The 26077-nt window shown below is 45.0% G+C and overlaps 1 protein-coding gene across 2 annotated transcripts in view; it reads left to right on the top strand.

Moving 5' to 3' along the window:
* Nucleotides 1–3344: 3344 nt before the first annotated feature.
* Nucleotides 3345–26077, top strand: part of sgsm3 (small G protein signaling modulator 3) — a 141656-nt gene continuing 118923 nt past the window's right edge. For both annotated transcript variants that reach the window (XM_041178051.1, XM_041178052.1), the window contains exons 1-2: nt 3345–3481; nt 25387–25476. In XM_041178051.1, coding sequence (XP_041033985.1) covers nt 25467–25476 — 10 coding nt within the window. In that variant the 5' untranslated portion in view covers nt 3345–3481; nt 25387–25466. The remainder of the gene's footprint in view (nt 3482–25386; nt 25477–26077) is intronic.

A 26077-nucleotide genomic window follows, 5' to 3' on the forward strand; every position in this document is an offset into this window, starting at 1 on the left:
CCATGCACTAAGACACTCTGCATCTCAGAGCTCTGCAATCTCTCACCATTTAGGTAATATGCTTCTTTTTTATTCTTTCTGCCAAAATGGCCAATTTTACATTTTCACACATTATACTCCATTTGCCAGATCCTTGCCCACTCACTTAACCTATCTATATCTTTTTGTAGTCTCCTTATGTCCTCTTCACAACTTACTTTCCTACCTATCTTTGTGTCATCAGCAAATTTGGCACCCATCCCATCCATCTCTTCATTCAAGTCATTTATATATATTGTAAACTGTTGAGGTCCCAGCAATGATCCCCATGGCACACCAATCAGTACATCTTGCCAAACTGTACCTACTCTATGCTTCCTGTTAGCCAGCCAATCTTTGTATCAAGAACACCCCTGCTTTTTAGTTGCCTTCTATTCTCCCTGTCCTAGCTTTGGATGTAGAGGCTGCTTTTCCCATGAGACAGCTTCTGGTCCCACAGTTGATAGCTGACTAACTAAGCTAACTACTGAGCGTGAGCACACACACACACACACACACACACACACACACTCCAAAGGAATCTCCCTAACCCCCATAGCCCATCTCCATGGCAATGTGGCATGTTTCAGGATCTTCCAAATTGAAATGTAAACTACTTATTTTTACACCTTCAAAACAACTATTTACAAATTTGAAACTGGTAACTTCTTCATGAGTTTCAGGAGAATTAAAGTCTTTTAATTGTGGACATAGCATCAGTTGTGAATTTCTCAAATGTAAGTATCTGTCACCTACCTTTCAGTAACACGATTTGAGTCATCCCTTTGATTCTGATTTATACCTCTGATGGATATAATTGCCCTTTTACCAGACACTCTGGCTCTACCAAAAGCTTAAAGGTGGGTCATCCATGTTTTAAGTTTCTCATTATCAACTCTGACCTTATTGAATAAACATAGGGTACCTTTGAACTTTAACTACCACAGGCTTATTTGATTTGCATTTACATCAGAATTGTGTTAACCAGTTTTCAATCAGGTCTTTCAATTGATCCATGTTTAAGAAATCAATTTCCAAACTAAAAGTTATTTTTGAAATTATATGAATTCAGTTTATGCGCATGACAAAAAACTCAGTCAAATTAGTTGAACACAATTGATCTTCAACAAATCTATGCTGTATTTTCTTAATTAATCCAAGGTAAGTGTTAATTTTATCCTGGATCATTGTTTCTAAAAGCTTTTCCACCACCGAGGTTAAACTGACTGGCTAGTACTGCTGGGTTTATCCTTTGCACACTTTATTGAGAAAGGGTGTAACAAACATTTGAAGGTGCCAGGACAGGTTGCAGTCATGGATTAAAATCTATATGGATTCCTGGGCTTTGTAAATAGAGGCGTAGAATGCAAAAGTGGGGATGTAATGGTGAACATTTATAAAATACTGGTTCAGCCTCAACTGGAGTATTGTGTCCAATTCTGGACATCATACTTTAGGAAGAATGTGAAAGCTTTAAAGAGGACGCAGAAAAGATTTTCAACAATGATTTCAGGGATGAAGGACTTTAGTATTATGGATAGAGCAGATATAAGGTGATAGGCAAAAGAACCAATGATTAGGCATCTGGGATGCACTGCCTGAGAGTGTGTTAGAGGCAGATTCAAAAGGGAATTGGATGAACACCAGAGGAGAAAAGAATTGCAGGGTTACAGGGAAAGGGCAAGGGAGTGGGATTTGCTGAATTGCCCTTGTAGAGAGCCAGCACAGACACAATGGACTGAATCCCTCCTTCTGACTGTGTCCATTTTATGGTTTTGTGAGTTTGTGGGTGTTCATTCCCAGTTTTGGGTGTTTATCCCAAGTTTGTGGCTAATTATCTCCACTTTGTGTCTGTGTTTATTACCAGTTTCTGGATGATTATCCTCAGTTTGTGGGGGATTATCCAAAGTTTGTAGATGTTTGTAGATGTGGGATTGCGGGTGTTTATTCTCAGTTTGTTGGTTTTAATTCCCAGTTTGGGCATGTTTATCCCCAGTGTTTCAGGGAATAATCCTCAGTTTGTGGGTGTTTATCATGACCTTGTGTTTATTCCAGTTTTTTTGGTATTTATTCCCAGTTTGAATTCCCCTTTCAAATTTAAAATTTAAAACTTGTGTTTGGGTGTTTATGCCAAGTTGGTTGTCTTTTTTACCCCACAGTTTTCATATTTATTTTCAGCCTTTTCTGTTAATTCCCAGTTTCTGGGTGACGATTATCAGTTTGTTAGTATTTATTATAAAAGCAAAAAACTGCGGATGCTGGAAATCCAAAACAAAAACAAAAATACCTGGAAAAACTCATCTGTGGAGAGGAACACAGTTAACGTTTCGAGTCCGAATGACCCTTCAACAGAACTAAGTAAAAATAGAAGAGAAGTGAGATATAAACTGGTTTAAGGGGTGGGGGGGTGCGGGCAGAGGAGGGGGGGTAGTGTGGGGGTGGGACAAGTAGAGCTGGATAAAGGGCCAGTGATAGGTGGAGATAACCAAAAGATGTCACAGACAAAAGGACAATGAGGTGTTGAAGGTCTTTGTCCTTTTGTCTGTGACATCGTTTGGTTATCTCTACCTATCACTGGCCCTCTATCCAGCTCTACTTGTCCCACCCCCCTTAAACCAGTTTATATCTCACCTCTCTTTTATTTTTACTTAGTCCTGTTGAAGGATCATACGGACTCGAAACGTTAACTGTGTTCCTCTCCGCAGATGCTGCCAGACCTGCTGAGTTTCTCCAGGTATTTTTGTTTTTGTGTCAGTATTTATTCCCTCTTTAATGAGTGTTCGTCCCGTTTATTGCTTTGCATTCCTGGTTTTGGGGATTATACCCTGAATTTTTGGTGTTTATTCCCAGTTTGTGGGTGGCTAACGCCGCTTGGGGGTTTTTAATTCCCAGGTTTCGGGGTTGATCCCCAGTTTGTGGGGAGCTCATCTTCAGTCCGTTGGTTTTGAATGCCCAGCTTTTGGTGTTTATTCCCAGTTGGCTTGCACTCCCCATTTGCAAAGGGTTAGCCCCAGTTTGTTGGTTTTTCATTCCAATCTGTGTGGGCTGTTGGTCCAGTTTTGGTTCTTGGATGTTTATATGCAAGTTTATTGTTTGTTGCTCCCAGTTTTTGGTGTTCTTGATAAGAGTTTGCTGGTTATTCCCAGTTTATTGCTTTTGATCCCTAGTTTATGGGGTTTCATTCAAAGCTTTGAGATTTTATCCCCATAGTTTGTGGATTTCCATCCCCAGCCTTAGGTTCTCCTCCCGGGGAATTGGTTCCCAGTTCAGGGCGGATTCGCGGGACTGAGGCTGCGCCAAGGAAGTGCTTCCGGTGGATTCAGTGACGTGTTGGGAACCGATTCACCGGCAAAAAACTGGGAGCGAGAAAACCGGGACAACCCGGGAGAGAGAAGAGGGAGCCGCCGTCGCCGGGGGCCAAGGAGACAGGGACATGGAGACGGGAAATACCGCAGAGAAACAGGTGAAGGGACAGGAGCTTCCCCACCGCCAAGTGCGGGATTCACGCCCCCCCCGACCCCCATCGCCAGGTGCGGGATTCACGCCCCCCCCCCCCGACCCCCACCGCCAGGTGCGGGATTCACGCCCCGACCCCCACCGCCAGGTGCGGGATTCACGCCCCCCCCCGACCCCCATCGCCAGGTGCGGGATTCACGCCCCCCCCACCCCCACCCCCACCCCCACCCCCACCGCCAGCGCCAGGTGCGGGATTCACACCCTCCCCCCCGCCCCCCGCCCCCCCGCCCCCCCCCCCCCGGCCAGGTGCGGGATTCAGGCCCCCCCTACCCCTACCCCTACCCCTACCCCCATCCCCTACCCCTACCCCCATCCCCACCGACCCCCATCCCCACCGCCACCGCCAGGTGCCGGATTCACGCCCCCCGACCCCGACCCCGACCCCCATCACCAGGTGCATGATTCACGTCCCCGCCTCCTCGACCCTCCCCCCATCGCCAGGGATGAGACTTGCAGCCTCCGCCCCACCCCCCTCCCCGCCCATCAACAGGTGCGGGATTTCTCCCCCATCGCCAGGTGCGGGATTTGCGCCCCCCACCACCCCCCCACTCCCTTCCCTTCCCTTCCCCTCCCCATCGCCAGGTGCGGGATTTGCGCCCCCCCCCCCCTCCCCATCGCCAGGTGTGGGATTTGCGCCCCCCCTTCCCCATCGCCAGGTGCGGGATTTGCCCCCCCCCCATCGCCAGGTGCGGGATTTGACCCCCCCCCCCCATCGCCAGGTGCGGGATTTGCCCCCCCCCCCCCCCCATCGCCAGGTGCGGGATTTGCCCCCCCCCCCCCCCCCCCATCGCCAGGTGCGGGATTTGCCCCCCCCCCCTTCCCCATCGCCAGGTGCGGGACTCAACACCCCCCCAGCACCTTCGCCAGGTGTGGGACATGCCCCCCACCCACCCACCCCCAATGGTAGGTGCAGGACATGCCTGCCCGTCCGCACCGCCAGGTTCGGGCTGGCCCCCCCATTGTCAGGTGCTTGATTCAGCCCCCCTGTCCCATCGCCTGGTGTGTAATTTATCCCTCCCCTTCACAAGGTGTGTCACCCCACCCCACCCCATCACCCGGGTCGCCCGCCCCGTACCACTGTGGGATTTCCTGCTCCATCCCGATCAGATCTAACTCCTTTCTTGTTAGCAGCTGCTCTCTCTTTCCACCCTTGTGTGCCTTGCCTGATGCTTCCTATGACTAAATTACTCTTCGATTTAATTGAGGAAGTTGGTCACACATGTCTTGGAAAGGTTCACCCCTTTGGCTGCCAACTATTTCTAATTAACATGGAGATTTCCGGTGGCTTTGAGCCACTGAAGTGCAGACCTCCAGAGACTGTGCCCATTTTACAACGCACCTTGCCCATCTATTACAGTGTCTCGGACAAATTTAACATCGTCATATCTAAGTGACTTATGTGGGTTTTGTCACCCTCGAGGGCTATTTATTCACTGGACTTATTTTTCCAAATTGCTATGTAACTTGAGTAAAGAATGTAAAGTAAAGAATACTTGAACCTTTATGTTGTGATTAACTTAAGTTTGATGGCTTGGTTAGCTTCAGAGCCAGCTTGAGGCACACCAGGCGATGCTTAACATAGTTGATCACCGTGCCACAACCATTGTCTTACGACATTGCTTCAGAGCCTGTATGATTTTTAAGCTTGCTTCTCAGCAAATTCCTAGTGCTCAGTTCAGTTACTGTGGACTGCTTTCCAGCTCAATCCCCATTCTGGAACACACGCAGGCACTTTACAGGGCGCCTCCCCTACAAATCTTAAATGCTTCCTTCAAGCAATTTGTGTTTCCTGCAAAAATCACAGAATGAAGAGACATAATTGTCTGAATCTTTCCAAACATAATGATGAGCACCCTCGAACCGTTCCTAATGGGGCAAAAAACTGGGAAACAGCTGGTGTAATTTGTGACGTGTCACTGTATCTTTGTGTTAGTTTGGATTTGCCAGCTGGCGAATGTGTACGATATCGTAATTTCATAAAGAATAACTGCCTGCCCCACCCTGCACTCCACTTCAGTGTGACTGCAGCTACTTCTGCCTCTAACCTGAGGGTTATTCAGTTGCTTCCTGATACTTGCCTTAGGTCTTGGTTCCTAACACTGACTCCCATAGTGAGAAGGCCAGATGGCTTAATCCCCTTGCCACACATGCACTTCAATATTAATAGCAAACTTCTAGTCACAAGATGGCAAGTACAGGAGCCTTTACACACAAAGCTTGTTCACTTTCACTGTGTGTTGACGCATACTAATCTGCTGAGCTTCCCTTTCCCGAGTTGTCCAGTGAAACTATGTATGTGCACCTGAATTTTGTCAGGGGACCCAAGTAGGTTCAGTAGCAATGACACGGTTGAACAACCTGTTAAACCTGGCTATGTCAGATCATACACTGCTGAACCCTATCTTGCGCTTGTCCACCCTCCACACATCTACACATGAGAGTGTGATGTTGTATTTCTATTGCGCATATTCTGCAGGAAAAGAATGCAGTAAGGCCCTCTTGCAATTTTTAGCCTAACTCGGCACTCAATTTTTGGCCCTTTATGGTAAGTGAGAAAATTGCTTTTAAAACATCCCAATAATATGAAAAGTTTAGACCCTAATATTAACGGGCAGGATTTCCAAACCCGGGGAAGCAGAGGAGGAGTAAACAGGATGCATGCCTGGAATCCAGCCTGATCAACAGGCTTGTCGCAGTACGAAATGGTCAACCACTCACTTTGGGACTGTGACTGCGCTCAACTCTCCTGCCAAGGGAAACAACTTGAGTAGCACATGTCTTGGAAAGGTTCACCCCTTTTGCTGCCAACCATTTCTAATTAACGTGTAGATTTCCGGAGGCTTTGAGCCACTGAATGTGCAGACCTCTAGAGACTGTGTCCATTTCACAATCCATCTTGCCTATCTATCACAGTGTCTCGGACAAATTTAATATCTTTGTCTACCCTGCAACAGCATCTTTCCATCAAGCCCTCTAAGAATTTCATACCACTCAATGAAATCACTTCTCATTTTTGTAGGTTCCAGAGTGTATAGGCCCATTCTACTCACTCTTTCTCCTCAACACAATCCTCTCCTCCCAGGACTCAATCTGGTCGGTCAACCTTTCTAAAACTTCCCCTATCCTTCCTTGGATAAAGGGATCAAGGCTATATACATACTCACCGTGGTTTCATTAAAGCCCTGTATAATTGTAGTAGCATTTGTTATGCCCACAGCCGGTGTTAATTGCCAAATCCCAGAGGGAAACTTGGCTTACGGGCCACAACCATTTTTTTTTTGTATTCTGAAATCAAGAATATGACGGACCAATTTCAGCAGGTCCAGTAACACTTCTGGGATTTTAAAAATCAAATTTTCTCATCCAGCCACATGTACAATTTGCAAACTGAACGGTTGCAATAATAAACTCCACAGAATTAGTCTTGACTTGCTGTTCCGAAACTTCCAGAAACTTCAAAGGATTGTGGTCAGCATATATAACTCTCTGAAAGATTGTTTGCAACATATACTTCAAAACGCTGCAAAGCTAACACCAAACTTAAAAGCCTCTTTCTCTATGGTTGAATATTTCTTCTGGCATACATTCAACATCCTTGAGAAATATCCTACTGGCTTCTCAAGTCCTAGTTCATTATTTTGTAGCAATATGGCACCAACACCAACATCAATATCACTGGCATCAATAGCCAACTTAAATTGCTTTGTATAACCAGGTGCTGATAAAACAGGTGTAGCTGTTATTACAGCTTTCAAGCTGTCAAATGCATTCTGACACTCCTGTGTCCAAAGGAATTTTCTGTTTTTTTTAATAATCCAGTCTGTGGAGCAACTACACTGCTGAAATTTGGCACAAATTTCCGACAAAATCCACTCGTGCTTAGAAATCTGAAAACTTACTGTTTCGCTGGGAATTCCACAATAGCTTTTACTTTTGCATCACATGGGGCCACTTGACCACGTGCAACAGTGTGGCCTAAATATGTAACTTGTGCTTTTGCAAATTCACGTGTAGCCAAATTCACACACAAATTGGCTTCCTGCAGTCGATAAAAAGGTTCCTTTAAGTGCTGTAAATGTTCCTCCCACGTTTGACTGAATACTATTGTCATCAGTATAAACAGCACAATTGCTCAGTCCCTCAGTTACTTTGTTAGTCTCTGAAATGTCGCTGGTGCATTTTTCATACCAAAGGGCATTACTTTACATTGATATAGACCATCCGGTGTCACGAAAGCTGATATCTCTTTTGGCCTTTCCGATAAGGGTACTTGCCAATATCCTCGCAGCAGGTTAATTTTTGTGATAAACATTGATGGTCCCACTTTCTTGATATAATCCTCCAATTGTGGAATAGAATATGAAACTGCTTTTGTTACTGCTTTCACTTTTCGGTAATCAATACAAAGTCTTTGTGATCCATCTGGTTTCGGCACCGTTACAATGGGTGAACTCCAATTACTGTGACTGGGCTCCATGAAGTTATTTTGAAGCATAAATTCAATTTCTTTCCAAGCTTGAGCTAATTTTTCTGGATTTAAGTTATATTGGTTTTGACTTATTGACTCCGAATTCCCCACATTAACATCATGTATAGCTAAATCTGTTTTACCTGGTTTATTTTCACAAATTGCTTTGTGTGACTGCAATAGCTTTTTTAAATCACTCTGACACTTTTCTGGAAGGTAATCCAATATTATAGCTAGATTCTTAAGCACTTGCTCATTGTCCAATTTAATCAGAGGAAGATCTATTCCAGAATCCTTAATTCCTACCCCCATTTCCCTACTTGCAACTACCAGCATCACCAACTGTCTATTCTCTCTGTCAAAGTATTTTTTTGAGTATATTTACATGGCACACTCGCTGTCTCTTCCTTCTATCTGGGTTACTTGCTATGTAGTTACTTCACTCAGTCTTGTTTCAATCTGTTAAAGTCCACTAAACCTTGCCTTCAACGGTTAGCCTGACACTAACAACAAAACTAACACTTTGACCCCAGCCACAAAACTACGAGCCTTTGCCCTCTTGCCTGCCTTTGCCTGCATCACTTGTTGAAATATCTTTCAATGTTTTCTAGCTAGTTCACATACTTACTTAATCTGCGTCTGAATTTCATCACATAATCCAGGAGATTTGTTTCAGAACTTTGATTCACTAATTTCTCCTGAATCAATTTGAGTGATACCCTTTCTTCATGACCATAAATTAACCTGAAAAGACTGAACCCTGTTGACTCATTAGGGGCGTTTTTAATAGCAAACAAGAATGGAATCCCTTGATCCCAATCATGTGGATAGTCTTGACCATATGCTCTAATCATAGTCTTTAAAGTCTGATGCCACCTTCCTGACACACCTTGTGATTCAGGGTGGTAGGCTGATGACCTAAAATGCTTTATTCCTAGGCTGTTCATTACTTTCTTAAATAGCTGTGACATGAAATTCGATCCCTAATCCGACTGTATTTCTTTTGTTAATGCACACCTTGTAAAGAATTTGGTTAACTCCTCTACAATCAACTTTGTTGTAATTTTCCTTAAACGTATTGCTTCTGGCAATCTCGTAGATACATCCATGATTGTCAGTAAGTACTGATTTCCACTTTTAGTCTATGGGAGGGGTCCTACACAATCAACGTTGTCAACACAACCTTTTAGAAGGTTCCTTAAATGCTGGAATTGGAATTAAAGGTGCAGGCTTAATCACTGCCTGAGGTTTTCCTATCACCTGACATGTGTGACATGTTTGACAGAATTTGACTACATCTTTATGTAGAAATGTCTTTGTATCTTAGCTTGAGTTTTCCTAATTCCCAAAGGTCCAGCCATTGGAATTTCATGAGCCACTCTCAAAATTTCATTCCAGTACCCAGATGGTATCACTACTTGGTGCACTACTGCCCACGTTTCATCTGCCAGAACATGACGTGGTCTCCATTTCCTCATAACACATTGCTCTTAATGTAATAACATTCTGGAATGTATTCTGCTTCTGTTTCAGAATAAGCTGTCTGTTATTTCTTCAAATCTGAATCCTTCTGCTGTAAGTCCACTAACTGCACTGAACGAAACACCTCAACGTCATTCTCTTTAATATTCTCCTCTTGAGTAATCTTTTCAAGAATGATCCAGCCAATCGAATTTCACTATCCTCCCCCGTCTTTTAGATTCCTCCTCTTCCTGTTTAAACTTGAGAGTTTGTGATCTCATTACCACACAATCTGGAAACAATCCAGGATGCTGTTTCTGTAAAACCACTATTGCTTGTGTCTCAACAGGCTGCTCTACTACAGTAGGCATAGTCAATATCTGTGACCCATCTATATTATTCCTTAGAATAAACTGAGCCCCTGCAATGGGCAATTTCTCTATTACCCCAACAATCAACTCTCTTGTTTTCAGAACACTTTTTAAATTTACCTGAAATAGGCTTAACTTCACCATGGATTTCTTTAATTCATATTTTGTCCTGTAATAACCCTTCTGGACAACAGGTAGCACTATCTCATAATATTAAGGACTAGCTAGCCCTAGTATCCCTGAAAATATTGACATCCTTTCCTGCTCTTCTCTGTACATGTAGATATATTTTCCCTTTGCATATAAAATCTTTAACCATCTCTGCTACCTGCCCTTCGGAACTCCCTTGGGTGAGTTGTGAACACATTCCCACTTCTCTAGCTACCACTAATCATTCCTGCTCCATCTGTACAAAACCCCCTGGTTTTTCTTGCCTCTGGATCTCAGAGCCCATGGTAGTTTTTTCCCTGAACTTTTCTGGGCTCCAATTACCGCAATCGGTTTCCCGTTTCACCTCCAACAACTTGACCTCGCATGGATCACAGATGCATACCCTTGCCCATCTTTTCATGGAGAGATCCCGGATGGTGATCTGTGTTCCACCTCCAGAGAGTCGGGGAGGTCATGGGCCCAGATCTGCACCCAATCGGAGATTGTAGATAGAGATATTCTTCATTCTTGCAACATTCCTGAGAGCAGGATGTTGGCTAGAATTGTCGTTCTCAAACTTGTGAATTGCATGAAAAGAGTAGTTGAAGGACAGAATGAAATGTAAGGCAAAATACTGCAGATACTGGAAATCTGAAACAAAAACAAAAACTGCTGGAAAAACTCAGGTCTGACAGCATCAGTGGAGAGAAAGACAGAGTTAACGTTTCGAGTCCGTATGACTCTTTAGATCTCTGACAATGAAGTGACCCGAATTTGGAAGCATGTAATAAATACTCCAATGCTTGAATAAAAAGACTATTTGATCAGTGGGCCCTGATCATTTCGCACACTATCCCCAGACAGCTGAGGACTGTAACTTGCTGATTGTACAGCTCTGCTCGCAATCAGTGCTGGGTCAGAAAGCTAGCTTAAGTTTAATTCTCAGTCTTGCTTTCTTTGGTGTTAAGCTGTTTTGATGTTTTGTGGTCTTAAAAGGTGAGTCAGTGTCAGTGAGGTAAATGTTATACTGAGCTAGGATTTCCTGATCTAAGTAGAATTTGCAGATCTTACCAGGGGTGCAGGCTGTAATTGGTGTTGATATCTTTGCAAGTGCGAGTCGCCCCCGGGTCACCCTGTTGTATCCTGATCCTACTTCTTGCTTGAGCAGCTTTGCCACTGGGAACCATCATGGGACCTGCATCTGTGTGAGGAAAATAAGGAAGAAACAAAAGTTTGTTTTAAGTGTAAAACAAGTTCCATCACCTTTTGGCACATTACTGGTATACTGAAAGATCTCCAAGGGAAGGAAATGATGCGTGTCTGTCAGGGAAATGTGGTAATTGGCATTTGTTTTTCCCTACAAGACATTTCCCCATCCCTGCACAGGTGAGATGTCCACTCCCCCCCCCCCCGCCCAAACCATGCCCATTGCATTGAAACACCTTCCCTCCCCCCCCACCCATACTTGTAGCAATGAGAATTGCCCTCCCCATGCCCCTCCATCTCCATCGTGGTGTGAGGCACACCCCCATACCTGTTGTAGTGAGACACTCCCCCGCACCCCCTCCCCCAATGCTCCTCCAATGCCCCTCCATTCCATCATGGTGTGAGATACACCCCCATACCTGTTGTAGTGAGACACTCCCCCCCCCCCCCCCCAACACCCCTCCATCCCCATTGTAGTGAGGCATTTCACCCCACCACACCCTCCACAACCCCATCGCAGTGAGACAAACCACCTTCCTGATCCCTATCGTGGTAAGACACACACACACACACACACACACACACACACACACACACACACACACACACACACACACACACACACACACACCCGCTCCCGCCCCCCTCCAGCCCCCAACAACTCTTCATCCCCATCACGATGAGGAACTTCACCCCACCACACCCCCCACAACCCCATCGCGGTAAGACAAACTACTCCCCTCTAATCCTCACCGCGGTAAGACACTCTTCCCTCTCCCCAAACCCCCCTTTCCCTCTCCCCACCCCCTTCATGGTGAGACACCCCCAATCCACATCACGATGAGACACTTTTTTCCCCTTCCCCCACCACTTTCTCCTCCCTATCCACACCCTGGTGAGACACCCCTTCCTCTGCCCCAACCCCCTTCCTCCATCCTCATCCTAGTGAGGCATCACCTGCTCCACCACCTCAACACCCCCCCCCACCCCCCCACCCACAAACCCAGTGGTCAGACACTCTTTCCACCACCAGCCCCTTTTCTGTGCTGCCTGCCCTTGTCCAGAACAAAGTAAATTGACACTGCTCAACCTGATTGTACCTTCATCACCAGCAAGCTCAGAGCTGAACATGAGAGTTTTATGATTGTTTTTGGTGGTGAATGGATTCCAGACTTGGTTATAAGAACGGGAAGATGTGGTAAACTCTGCCTTTTTCTTTTTTTGCTGGCTCCTCAACCTTGAAGATAGAGAACATTGAAACCTCTGTAATGTTTCAGGTCAATGACCTTTGACAGTTTAACCTGAAAAGTCAACCCTGTTTCTCTCTCCACAGCTGCTGCCTGACCTGCTGAATATTTCCTGCATCTTCTGTTTTAATTTCAGATTTCTGATATCTACAGTAGTTTGTTTCTGCAGTGAAACCTTTGTTTTCAGCGAGATATTAAACTTGCGCAGTGACTGAACAAATGGGTCTAGCCTTGAAGGCACCTAGAGTGATTAAAACAGGAAACGCCTGTCCACCCATCACAGCTCACATCTCGCAATCCACTTGCACTACCACAGAATAAACTGCAATATAGTGGAGGAAGCTTGGTCAATTTTTCATCAGCTGTTGGTGTTTTGTTACAACAAATTTTTTTTGAAGAAGTAGGAACTTGGGCCTAACCTACCTTTGGATGAGATATGCGCATCTAGAACAGCAATTTCCTTGCTTTTATTATTTGTTCATGGGATGTGGGCATCTCAGGTAAGGCCAGAATTTATTGCCCATCCCTAATTACCCTTGAGGAAATGATGGTGAGCTGCCTTCTTGAGCCACTGCTGTCCATATGGAGTAGGTTCCAGGATTGTGACCCAGCGACAGTGAAGGAACAGTATTGTATTTCCAAATCAGGATGATGTGTGACTTGGAGGGGAACTTGCAGGCAGTGCTGTTCCCATGTCTGCTGTCCTTGCCCTTCTGGTTGATAGGGGTCACGGATTTGGAAGGTGCTGTCGAAGAAGCCTTGGTGAGTTGCTGCAGTATACCTTGTAGATGATGCACACTGCTGCCACAGTGAGCTGTTGTTGGAGGGAGTCGGTGTTTATGTTGTGGACAGGGTGCTGATCAAGCAGACTGCTTAGTCATGAATGGTGTCAAGCTTCTTGAGCATTGTTGGAGCCACATTCATCCAGTTAAGTGGAGAGTATTCCATCACACTCTTGACTTGTGCCTTGTAGATGGTGGACAGGCTTTGAAGAGTTGCTCACTGCAGCTTTCTCAACCTCTGACCTGCTTTTGTAGCCACAGTATTTAAATGGCTAGTCCAGTTCAGTTTCTGGTCAATGGTAACCCCCAGGATGTTGACAGTGGGGATTCGGTGATGGTGATGTTGCTGAATGTTGAGGGGAGATGATTAGATTCTCTCTTATTGGAGATGGGCATTGTCTGGCACTTGTGTGGCGTGATAGTTACATCTTTGGAACACTCTTCCTCAAAAGGCAGTGGAAGCAGAGTCTTTGAATATTTTTAAGGCAGAGCTAGATAGATTCTTGATATACAAGGGGGTGAAAGGTTGTTTATGGTAGGCAGGAATGTAGAGTGGAGGTTACAATCAGATCTCAGATTGGCCATGATCTTGTTGAAAGGCAAAGCTTTTTTTTTTGCAAAAATATACTTTAAAAACATTTCGAACCATTTCAAAATCACCATTACAAAAATACAATCAGGTTCAACTTTTACAACATGAATCACAAGGTGTATCAGTACAAACAATGAATATTACAATCATTGGCAGACATTCATTTTGAGCTGTACAGCCTGAGGGGCTCTTTACAGTTCCCAGTCCCTCAGTGCACTGTGGCAGAAAGGTCTTAGGCAGCGACCCTTCCCCATTGCGCCTTTGCGACGGCTGTCCCAAGCTTTAGTGCGTCCCTCAGCACGTAGTCTTGGACCTTGGAATGTGCCAGTCTGCAACACTCGGTCGGGGACAACTCTTTGCGCTGGAAAACCAACAAGTTTTGGGCAGACCAAAGAGCGTCTTTCACCAAGTTGATGATCCTCCAGCTGCAGTTGATGTTTGTCTCAGTGTGTGTCCCTGGGAACAGCCTGTAGAGCACAGAGTCCTGTGTCACAGAACTGCTCGGGATGAACCTCGACAGAAACCACTGCATCTCTCGCCAGACCTTCTTCGCAAAGACACAATCTACAAGGAGGTGAACAATGGCCTCTTCCCCACCACAGCCACCTCGAGGGCAACGTGCAGAGGGGGTGAGACTCCTGGCATGTAGGAAGGATCTTACAGGGAGGGCCTTTCTCACCACCAGCCAAGCTAAGTCTTGGTGCTTGTTGGAAAGTTCTGGCGATGAGGCATTCTGCCAAATGACTTTGTCAGTCTGCTCAGGGAAACATCCCACAGGATCCACCCTCTCCTTTTCCCTCAGGGCCTTTAAGACGTTACGTGCCGACCACTGCCTGATGGACTTGTGGTCAAAGGTGTTTCTCTGCATAAATTTTCCCACGAGGGACAGGTGGTACGGCACGGTCCAACTACTTGGAGCGTTCCACGGCAGCGTGGCCAGACCCATCCTTCACAACACCGGGAACAGGTAGAACCTCAGCATGTAGTGACACTTGGTGTTTGTATACTGAGGGTCTACGCACCGCTTGATGCAGCTGCACACAAAGGTGGCCATCAGTATGAGGGCGATGTTGGGCACGTTTTTTCCCCCTTTATCTAGAGGCTTGTACATCGTGTCCCTGCGGACACATCCATTTTCGACCTCCAGATAAAGCGGAAGATGGCTCGGGTGATCACCACCACGCAGGAGTGTGGAATGGGCCAGACCTGCGCCACGTATAGCAACAGCGAGAGTGCCTCACACCTGATGACCAGGTTCTTACCCGCAATGGAGAGGGAGCGTCGCTCCCACATGCCCAGTTTCCTTTTCACCATAGACACTCACTCCTTCCAGTTTCTAACGCGTGCCCTGGTCCCTCCGAACCATATCCCCAGCACCTTCAGGCCGTCAGCCCTGACAGTGAAGGGGACAAAGGATCGGTCAGCCCAGTTCCCAAAGAACATGGCCTCGTTCTTCCCACGATTTACCTTGGCTCCCGAGGCCAGTTCGAACTGGTCGCAGATGTGGATCAGTCTGCGTACCAACAGCGGATCCGAGCAGAAGACGGCGACATCGTCCATGTACAGGGAGGCTTTGACCTGAGTGCCTCTACTGCCTGGGATTGTCACTCCTCTTATGCCCGGATCCTTCCTGGTGGACTCAGCAAAGGGTTCTATGCAACACGTGAAAAGAACAGGTGAGAGAGGGCAGCCCTGCCTGACTCCAGATTTAATAGGAAAGCCATCTGATTCTCACCCATTGATAGAGACTGCGCTACTGATGTTAGTGTAGAGCAGTTGGATCCAATTGCGAATTCCCTCCCCAAACCCCATTTTGGAGAGCACATCCACCATGTAGGTGTGCGATATTCTGTCAAAGGCCTTCTCCTGATCCAGGCTGATGAGGCAGGTATCCATACCCGTGTCCTGTACATAGGCATTCGTATCCCTGAGCAGCGCGAGGCTGTCAGAGATCTTCCTGCTTGGCACAGTGCAGGTCTGTTCAGGGTGGACCACCAATTCCAGAGCGGATTTGACCCGATTGGCGATGACCTTGGACAGAATCTTATAGTCCACATTCAACAGTGAAATGGGTCGCCAATTTCTAATCTCCTCCCTTTCCCCCTTGTGCTTGTAGATGAGGGTGATGATGCCTTTCCTCATGGATTCTGACATACTGCCGGCCAGGAGCATACTCTCGTACACTTCTAGCAGGTCTGGGCCGATCCAGTCCCACAGAGCCGAATACAACTCCGCCGGTTGAAAGGCAAAGCAATCTTGAGGGGCTGTATAGCTAACTCCTCCCAATTCGTACATTCGTTTGACTCTTAGCTTGCTAAACCTGAATGTCACCAGGTCTTGGTGCATGTGTGGCTACAAAATGCTTCATTATCTGAGAAGTTGCAAATTAATCTGAACACTGCAATCATCAGCAAAACATCCCCACTTCAGACCTTGTAATAAAGGGAAGTTCATTGATGCAGAAGCTGAAGTTGGTTGGGCCAAGAACACTGGGGCTGAGATAATTGACTTCCAACAACCACAACCATCTTCCTTTGTGCTAGGTATGACTCCATCCAGGTAGAATATCCCCCCTGTTTCCCATTAACTTGAATTTTGCTAGGGCTTCTTAACGCCACACTCTGCTAAATACTAGCATGATGTCAAGAATAGTCTTTCTCACTACTCCCCTGGAATTCAGCTTTGGACACCAAGACTTTAATGAGCTCTGAAGCCAAGTGGCCCTGGTGGAACCCACCTGAGCATCGGTGAGCGGGTTATAGCTGAGTAGGTGCCACTTGATAGCACTGTCGCCATCTTCCATGACTTTGCTGATGATTGAGAGTAGATTGAAGGGACAATGATTGACTAGATTGGATTTGTCCTGCCTTTTTGTGGCCTGAACATACCTATGCAATTTTCCATATTGTCAGGTAGATAGACGTCAGTGTTGTAGCCAAACTGGAAAAGCTTGCCTAAGGGCTCAGTTGGTTCTGGAGTACAAGGATTCAGCATTTTACCTCCAATGTTGTCAGGTCATGTAGCCTTTGCTGTATTCTGTGCATGCTCCTATTTCTTGGTGTCATGTGGAGTGAATTGAATTGGCTGACATTTGTGATATTGGGATCTCGGGAGGAAGCTGAGATGTGTCACCCGCCCTACACATCTGGCCGAAGATGTTTGCAAACACTTTGGCCATATTCTTTGTATTAGGTTCCACTATCACCAAGGCTAGGGGTGTTCACGAAGCTTCCTACTTCCATTAATTGTTTAATTATGCATTACCATTCACGATTGGATGTGGCAGGACTGTAGAACTTTGATCTCTTCCGTTGGTTGTGGTATCGCTTAGCTCTTTCTATAGCAAGCTGCTCCTGTTTAGCAAGCATCTAATCTGTGTTGCAGCTTTGCCAGGTTGGCTCCTTATGTTTGGATTTGCCTGGTGCTGCACCTGACATGTTCTCCTACACTATTCATTAAACCAGGGTTGGTCGCCCTGCTTAATGGTGATGGTACAGTGGAGGATACGCCAGGCCATGTGGTTACAGATTATGGTTGAATACAATTCTGTTACTATTAATGGCCCACAGTGCTTGTGGATGTTCAGTTTTGAGCTGCTAGATCTGTTCTGAATCTATTTCATTTAGCACGATGGTAGCGCTGAACAACATGATGGATGGTGTCCTTGGTGTGAAGACGCGACTTTGTCACTATACGAACCATGCAGTGGTTACTCCTACTGTTACTGGCATGGACAGATGCATCTGCAACAGAAAGATTGATGAGTGTGAGGTCAAGTAGGTTTTCCCTCTTGTTGGTTCCCTCACCACCTACCGCAGGACCAGACTGGCCGCTATGTCCCTGAGAACTCTGCTGGTTCGGTTAGTAGTGATGCTACTGAGCCACTCTTGGTGATGGATGTTGAAGTCCCCCACCCAGAGTATGTTCTGTGCACTTTCAATGCTTCTTTCAAGTGATTAACGTGGAAGAGTACCGATTCATCAGCTGAGGGAGGGTGCTAGGTGATAATCAGAAGGAGGCTTCCATGCCCAACTTTGACCTGATTCCATGAGACTTCATGGGGTTCAGGGCCAATGTTGAGGACTCCCAGGCAATGTTTTCTCTAATATCCCATCGCTGCGCACGGCCTGTTTGTTGCACGGTGTGGTTCAATTCCTTTAAGATCTGCCATGTGACTCCACATCTTAGAGAGACTGCTCCTTGTGTGCTGATAGTCCCCTGCACGCCTCTTTACCAATTACTGTGCTACCTTTAGGAACTGATGCTGTAAGGCTACTGCATATTACTGTGCTGTCACCTCTGGTGGGTTTATCCTGTGGTGGGGCAGGATGTACCCAGGGATGGTGAGCTGTGGGATGTTTGTTGAAAAGTGTGATTCTGTGAATATAACTACGTCAGGCTGTTGCTTGACTAGTCTGTGGGACAGCTCTCTGAATTTTGGCACATATCTCTAGATATCAGTAAGGAGGACTTTGCAGAGTCAGCTGGACAGGCTGTGCCTTTGTTGTGTCTGGTGCCTAGGTCGATGCTGGGTGGTTTGTCCAGTTTTATTATTCGGCATTTTTATAGCAGTTAGGCTATGTGGCTTGCTAGGCCATTTCGGAGTCGAGCAGATTGTTGAGAGTCTAGATTCACATGAAGGGCTGTGGGTAAAGGCATCACGTTTCATTCCCTTAAACCCATGAGTGAACCAGATGGGTTTTTCTTTGCAACAAGCTGATTGCTTTGTGGTCACCATTACTGGGACTAACTTTTTAGTGCAGACTTTATCTAATTAACTGAATTCCTACTTTCCCTGGTGGGATTTGATCTTGTATCTCTGGATTACCAGTTCAGTACCATTACCACAATGCTGCCATATCCATATGGAGGCAGCAAAAAACAAACCAGATATCAATATCTAAGGCAGATATCCAGGCCAAAGTTTCTGGTGTAATAGTGTGGATATCTTATTAGGAATTTCTTCTGCATGCCATGTTTGATGCTCCAGAGTCTGATTCGGAGCCACAATCTTCCCTCTGTAGAAAAGGTGGTAGCATCTGCCACACCAGTCCTGAGGTAGCTGTTTGCAAGGAAAATTTAACCCATCATGTTGTACTGTGGGGTCCTCTATAAGGAATCTATTTGGTATTTTGCAGTTCTTCTAAGTCATCAAGGCCAAGGGGAAATCACTGAAGGGCTTTGTTGATGACCGAAAATGGCCTTATTGATTTACGAAAGGCTGGTGGTATGTTGAGGTTGCTCTGGATCTTTACTGCTGTAGCAGTTGTGTTCTGGTGGAGGCTGCAAATTTGCGACACAGGTGTGCATGGTACTGTTTGCAAGCATAGGTAGATAGAGTGTTGCTGTTGGTAAAAGCATACCTGTGACGAATTACATAGTAGAATTCAGCTTTACATCAATGGACCTGACATACGGACTTAACCGTCACACAGGAGAGCAGGACTCGGCTGCAGAGTAAAGCGAATACAGAATGAATGATGCAATGTAGAGGCCTGAGCATCTGCTCCCCATGTGGATCTGGAAGTTTTTGGATCAGGTTTATCCTACTGTTCAGTTTCTTCCCGAAGATGTAGGGATGCTGCCTCTACGAGAGGTTGTGATCGATTGGGGAGATATGGCAAACCAGCTGGGTAGTGGGACCAACTGGAATGCATTTTGAAGGAGCCCTGCAGACTTGATGGGTCAGATGGCCCCCTTCTTTGCTGTGCTGTCCTATGATTGTTTTTAGCATGGTTTAGCTGTGCCACAATGAGACTTTCAGGGTTCCGTTTGCTTGATGAGTCCTACCGTGAGATGCCAAAGTTGTAGTTCTTTGTGGATTTGGCAGACGTTGCCAACAGCGGAAGTCAGCCTTTGACCTCTTTAAGCCACTGGTCAGGGTCTACACGGTGACCAACAAATTCTTGTTTTGTGCGGCCAGTGGAATGTCATCAGCGTGCACGCATAAGATTCTGTTTTGGGCTGATCACTTGTGTAAATATTGAATAATGAGCAGGCCAGGACAGATCCCTATGTGAGCCCATTGTTCAGTTTCCTATACCTGCTCCTCTAAACCAGCATTCACACGGAACCATGGAATTGAGAAGATGAATCATTGTGCTGCAAGGTAAAATGGTGAGGAATTTGAAAAGCACTTCATGCTTCCATATTCTGCCGTGAGTGCTACAGAGGTATTGAGTTGGCTTTGGAAGTGTGCCTCAGGGTATGTTGTTAATGCTGCCATTTGGTCACAGGAGTTACAGCTGCTCCTTGGGGATGGTTGGCTTGATGTGGGCTGGTCTATGGAGTACAGTACTGACTTGCTGAGTTTCGGATACACAATTGAAGTTTGATCTAATCCAGTGACAAACTGATCAACATGATTGCTGGAGTGGTGAACTTCGCCTCCAAGCTAGTGTATGTCCATTTGGGGTGGGGGGTGTGTGGGGCATGGTGTTGCTGTGTTACTGTAGGGCACTTTTGTGAGAAAATGTTTGTCAATTATTTCAGCCCAAGGACAAAGGCTGATGAGTTTCTTTCTGATTGTGTCTAGACACAATGTAAAAGTTTCTAAAAAAAGATAGTGCACCTTTAAGTTATCAGAATTTTCTGGTGATTCACCAGCCTTATACAGCTGAATCACAAAATTGTGTCTAAAAATAGACTATACGTGACTGCAGATTGTGGTTAGGCCTGTAATGCTTAACAGGAGACATCAGTTCTGTGTTTCTCATACCTGAGGAGGCTGCTTTTTCAGTATACTCTGCACTTATAGACAGTGAGAGTATAAATCAGTTATTGGACGAATTCCTCTGGAACAATGGGCTGCTCTTAAAGAGGAGATGGTTCACCTGCAGCCGAGGTACATCCCCACAAATGCAAAAGGTAGGACACACAGAGCTTCAGCTCCCTGGATGACGAAAGAGATGGTGAGTAAGATGAAGCCAGATGCTTCAGATGTTAGGTTGATGATACAAGTGAGAACCAGGCTGAACATAGTAAGTTCAGAGGGGAAGTGTAAAAATAAATAAGAGAAGCAAATTAACAGTATGAGACGAGACTGGCAGCTAACATAAAAGGGAATCTAAAAGTCTCTTATAGTCATATAAATAGTAAAAGAGTGGCAAAAGGAAGAACAGGGCTGATTAGGGACCAAAAAGGGGATTTACACCTGGAGGCAGAGGGCACGGTTGAGGTATTAAATTAGTATTTTGTATCAGTCTTTAATAAGGAAGAAGATGCTTCCCAACTCATGGTGAAAGAGGAGGTAGTTGGGACACTGGATGGGTTAAAAAGTGATAGAGGAGGTAATAGAAAGGCTGATTGTACTTAAAGTTGATAAGTCACTAGGACCGGATCAGATGTATCTGAGGATACCATGTGAAAATTGTGGAGGCACTGTCTATAAGCTTCCAGTCCTCCTTCGATTCAGGGATGGTGCCAGAGGACTGGAGAATTGCAAATATTACACCTTTGTTCAAAATAGGGCGTAAGGATAAACCCAGCAACTACTGGCGGTCAGTTTAGACTCAGTGATGGGAAAGCTTTTAGAAACGATAATTCGGAACAAGATTAACGGTCACATGGACAAATGTGGATAAATTAAGGAAAGACAGCACAGATTTGTTAAGGAAAAAATCTTGTTTAACTAATTTGATTGAGTTTTTTGACGAGGTAGCAGAGGATTGATGAGAGTAATGCAATTGATGAGGTGTACGTGGACTTCCAAAAGGCTTATCAGAAAAGTTGAAGCCCGTGGAATAAAAGGGATAGTGACAACATGGATGCGAAGTTGGCTGAGTAACAGGAGAAAGGTAGTGGTGAACGGTTGCTTTACGGACTGGAGGAAAGTATATAGTGGCGTTCCCCCCAGGGGTTGGCATTAGGGCCGCTGCTTTTTATGATCTATATAGATGACTTAGACTTCAGTGTACAGGGCACAATTTGAAGATTTGCGGATGACATGAAACTTGGAAGTGTTGTGAGCTGTGAGGAGGATAGTGATATTCTTTACAAACATATGGGTGGGTGGAATGGCTGGATGCGAGGCAGATGAAATTTAATGCAGAAAGGTGTGGATGACACATTTTTGTCTGAAAAATGATGAAAGGATACAATTCTGAAGGGGGTACAAAAGGAAAAGGACCTGGTGGGGGGGGCATATGCAGATAAATCATTGAAGGTGGTAGGGCGGCTTGAGAAAGTAGCTAAAAAGGCATACGGGATCTTGTGCTTTGTTAATAAAGGCTTAGAATACAAAATCAACAAATTTACGATGAACCCTTAATAAAGATATTGTGTCTAATTCTGGGCACTACACTTTAGGAAGGATATGAAGGCATTGGAGAGGGTGCAGAAAAGATTTACGAGAATGGTTCCAGGGATGAGGACCTTCAGTTATGTGGATAGATTGGAGAAGCTGGTGGTGTTCTCCTTAAGAGGGGTAAAGGTTGAGAAGAGAGTTGATAGAGATGCTCAAAATTCTGAGGGGTGTAGATAGCGAGAAACTTGCCATGGGCAGAAGGGTCGAGAACTAGAGGACACTGATATAAAGTGGTTGGTGAAAAGAAACAGGAAAAGATTTGCAGGATTACAAGGAAAAGACAGGGGAGTGGGATAAGCTGAGTTGCCCTGAGAGCCAGCATGGATGGGCCAAATGGCCTCTTCCTGTGCTGTATCCATTCTCTATTACTATGGGGAGGGAAATTCTCACCCAAAGCCAATGGATCTTTTCCTGCTCCGTCAAATTTCCTGTCCCGTCTGCGAAGATTCCCACGATGGACTGCACCGGAAAATCCTGCCCTATGAGTGGAGGATATTGGAGTGGGAACAGCCTAGGATGTTCTGTTCTGAAGTGAATGGCAGTAAATGAGAACTAGCATTCACTTCCTGCCATTGTCACCCATTAGATTTTCTGCTGGAAGTGATGGGTGTCCCTCACTTCATCTGTTCATAGGTGGGTAGGTATGTTGAAATGATATTAAAATGACAGGAATAAATCGTCCAAAGTATTTTCTGTCATTTGATCTGGAGAAATGCCACTGACCAGAGGTACCTGTTCATCCTTGGTGTTTTGCATTGCTTCTACAGTTTGACTTGGGTGATTTAACTTTTAAAAAATGGGAAAGTTTGCAATTGTTTAGACTGCGTAAGCAAAAGAAAAAATATTTTTTAAAAATGGGCTTTTAACAGCATCTCGTGATGCTACAAAGGGCACAATACTGAGCAAAAAGTGAAATACAGCTCACGTCAAATACCTGAGACAGAAAATGGTGGAAACAGCCAGGCAGCATCTGCCGACAGAATACAAGATGAAGTTTTGGTTGTGCTGAGCCATGTTGGCAAATTATAGAGAGCAAGGGTGAGACCCTTTTGTTAAAGCTGTGTAATATTCTGGTCAGGCTGCACTTTGAATGCTGCGATCAGTTACAGCCATTAAGGCATAAGTCAAAGGTTTTGAAGTGAATTTTCTATATCTAAACTAAGCTTTAATACTCCCTTACTCTGCCTCTGTTCTTGAGCTGGAAAGGACAGTGTATGTTTTGAATGAGATAAGAGTGTGGCTGAGGGAAGTGTAATTGATGTTATGTATGTGGAGTTTCAAAAGGCTTTTGATAAAGTACCACATATTAGGCTTTTAAGCAAGATTGAAGCCCATGGCACAAAAGTGGCAGTAGCAGCATGAATACAAAATTGGCTAAGGGATAGAAAAATGCGTGCTTTCTGTCTTCCCCGTAGTTCAGTGCTTGGGTCCCTGCTGTTTTTAATTTCATTAATGACTTGGACGTGAAATTTGCAGATGATGCAAAACTTGGAAGTGTAATAAGCAGTAAGGAAGATAACAGACTTCAAGAAGACAGATGGGCTGGAGGAATGGGCGGACAGGTGGCAGTGAAATTCAACACAGAAAATTGTGAGGTGATGCATTTTGGTAGGAAGAAACAAGGAGAGACAATACAAGCTAATTTTACAGTGGGTGCAAGAAGAGAGAGACTGGGGATGTTTGTGCAGAATCTTTGGAGGCAGCAGGATGTGTTAGCAAAGCAGTTGATAAAGTTATAGGATCCAGGGCTTTATAAATAAAGGCAAAAGCTAAACCAATATAATACACTAATTCAGCCCCAGCTGGAATATAATGTCTAATTCTGAGCCTGCTTTAGAAAGGAGGTGAAAGCTTTGAAGAAGACACGGAGACGATTTACAAGAATGGTTTTAGGGATGAGGGGTTACAGTTACCCGGGTAGACTGTAGATGCTGAAGCTGTTCTCCTTAGAGCAGGGGGTTTAAAATCATGAAGGGTTTAGAAAGAATAAATAAGGAGAAACTGTTTTCAATGGCTGACAAGCTGTAAGGTAATTGGCAAAAGAACCAGAGGCAACATAGAGAAAAGTTTTCTTTTAATGCAACAAGTGGTTAAGATTTAGAATGCACTGTCTGATAGGGTGGTGGATAGCGTAGCCTTCAAGGGGGAATTGGATAAATACCTGAAGGAGGGTAATGGGGAAAGAGCAGGTGAGTGTAAATAAACTGGATAGCGCTTGGAAAAGGCTGGTGCAGACTCGCTGGGCTGAATAGCCTACTTCTGTGCTGTACTATACCATGATTCTATGAAACAGAGCCAGGAGTTTTGAGTGAGAGAGCACTGAAACAAGATTAAATAGAAGCGAATACAGATGACGTGAATCTTTTTCATGGAGGGGTGAGGCTGTGGAATTCACTCGTAGAGTTGGTGGCTGAGACAGAAGCTATTGTGAACAAATATTCAATATTGATTTGGATTAGGTGGCTGAAGGATAAGTGGTTGAAGGGATATGGGAACAGATTGGAAGTATTTGTTTGCATGGAGGATGGTTGAACTGAATGGCCTGTTTATGTTTTGTAACTTGCATGCGTTTCTATCATCTAGGATTTATGCTGGGATGATGCCTGGTGACCACTGATAGCATGAAGTAAAGGTCATTGGGATTTGTATAGATTGAACGGTTATAAGACTTGTGTTTTATGCTTGATACGATTGGTCTTGGGCGCTATTCTTGAATCAGTATATCACTGAAATAAAAAAAGAAAAGTGCCTTCACAGTTATAAATCACTGCACAGTTAGCCCACTGAGGACAGACTGCAGGGTATTCGCAGTTTTCACACTTGTGAAACCAGGTTAATTTTTTCCAATTCTATTGAGTAGAATTATAAAATGTCTGAACAGAGCAGCATTTGCAACTTTCAGTTCACTATTCTACGCTCCAGTGGAAGTGTGACCTGCTCCAGTGCTGAAAGAGTTAACATGGAGGCTGATCCTTTGACAGAACGTGGATGTATGATGGAGACAGGCCTGTGAGTAACCCTGGTAACAGCTCTGTCCCTTTTCATTTCAGGTATAGTGAACTCTAACCTGACAGCCATTCCATGATGTGCCAGGAGTTTAATTTGATGCGGTGATTGGTATATTGTCTACACAGAGATTCGTAATTTTTCTAGAAATTTGTTTGACTCAACTGAGGCTGGTAGTTTGATTCCTTTGGTTGATTTAATAGGCTGAAGCCTGAATTCATCTCCATGCTCCGCATCATACTGATTAGGTCTTCTTCTTCCTAGTGCACTGAGCGGCTGAGTCAAGGAAAACACACACATACCAGGAACTTATAAAGCAAGAAAACCCTCTGTTCGTTGGCGAAATGACTTCAGGTATGGCACTGCAGGACTGCAATGTAGGCACGGTCTAAGGAAGGGGAGGGATTTTGGAAATAGTATGAAAATGGTGAGTTTGGGTTCTGCAGAATCTAGGCTAGAGTATAGGGGGCCTGCTTTGTACTAACACTGCTATGAATCACTGTAGTTCTATGGTTTCTGATCAATTCCATTCAAATTCCATTCACAACCTACATCCCGCCCCCCCCACCCCCGATCATAAAATCTAATTATCTCTGGAAAAGCTCCAGGGTTTTTGCTTTTATTCCATGTATTAGTCACAGTGTGAGGAAATGCTTCATGACATCAGTACTGAACTCAGGTTTTATTAATCTGTACCCATGTCATTTTGACCTGTATCTTGGTTTAACTTGAAGTAGTGATCCTGATGAACCTCCTTCACTCTATGGTGTGTTTTATATTCTTCTGTAAGGCTCCTCCTCACTTTCTTTTCTAGTCCTGAAGAGTCTGCATTTTCCTAATCTTTGCTCATAGCTCAATCCCAAAGACAAGGAGTCAGCCTGTTGACCCAGCACTGCACTTATTACAATTCTTGGCTACTCCTTTGATGCCTTGGTGACCAGAACTGAATTCGGTA

The sequence above is a fragment of the Carcharodon carcharias genome, chromosome 31 (assembly GCF_017639515.1).
Source record: "Carcharodon carcharias isolate sCarCar2 chromosome 31, sCarCar2.pri, whole genome shotgun sequence".
Taxonomy (NCBI): Eukaryota; Metazoa; Chordata; class Chondrichthyes; order Lamniformes; family Lamnidae; genus Carcharodon; species Carcharodon carcharias.